Below are 709 nucleotides of genomic sequence, written 5' to 3'. Positions count from 1 at the left end.
GGAGCTCGGGGCAGGCAGCGCAGCGCCCGAGGTGTTTCGCGGGTCCCTGGGCGCTGCCAGGTGAGCCCCGGCGGGGCGGGCAGGCCGACCTGGGACTCGCCGTGCTCCGCGCGCAGCCAGAGCAGCGGCTGCAGGTTGCTAAGCTTCGCCTTGGGCACCCTTGCGCCCCCGAGCCTTGCAGCTACGGCGCTCCCGGGGGCCCTTGGCGAGGGGATGCGCTGAGCCACTTCCAACTTCCCGGGCCTTCACCAAGCTCCCGGCGCCCTCCCGCTCTCCCCGCGGCACCCCGGCTCGGGTCTGGCCTCCTGAGGGCTCCGGAAGGGAAGGAGGCGTGTCCGGAGCAGGCGGGCGGGCGGGATCTATATAAAAGCGCTGGCGGTGGGCTGGCCGGGCTTCACTCGCCGCCTCGCGCCGGGACTGGGAACGCCGTGGGAGTCACGGGCCGTGGAGAGGGCACTGCGCTCGGGCTACCCAATGCGTGGACTATCTGCCGCCGCTGCCCGTGCAATATGCTGGAGCTCCAGAACATCTAAACGGAGTCGCCACACCGCTGCCTGGGCTGGATCGCAGCGCTGCCTTTCCTTATGAAGAAGACACAAGTGAGTAGGCTGCGACCCGGCGCCCGCCGGCTCTGCCAGCAAATCGCGCTCGGAGCCCGGGGGAGGTCGGCGCGTCCCGGGACCTGCTGGCGCGGCGCGCGGAGCTGGCT

At 71.7% G+C, this 709-nt stretch overlaps 1 protein-coding gene across 1 annotated transcript in view; it reads left to right on the top strand.

The window, feature by feature from the left end:
* The first annotated feature begins 393 nt into the window (after positions 1-393).
* KITLG (KIT ligand) overlaps positions 394-709 on the top strand; it is a 138,032-nt gene continuing 137,716 nt past the window's right edge. The window contains exon 1 of the mRNA XM_006889497.1: positions 394-599. Within this exon, the coding sequence (XP_006889559.1) occupies positions 585-599 (15 nt within the window). The 5' untranslated portion in view covers positions 394-584. The remainder of the gene's footprint in view (positions 600-709) is intronic.

This window comes from Elephantulus edwardii, unplaced genomic scaffold (genome assembly GCF_000299155.1).
Source record: "Elephantulus edwardii isolate Elephantulus edwardi_28Jun2011 unplaced genomic scaffold, EleEdw1.0 scaffold00078, whole genome shotgun sequence".
Classification (NCBI taxonomy): domain Eukaryota; kingdom Metazoa; phylum Chordata; class Mammalia; order Macroscelidea; family Macroscelididae; genus Elephantulus; species Elephantulus edwardii.
This window is presented reverse-complemented; position numbering and strand designations above follow the sequence as displayed.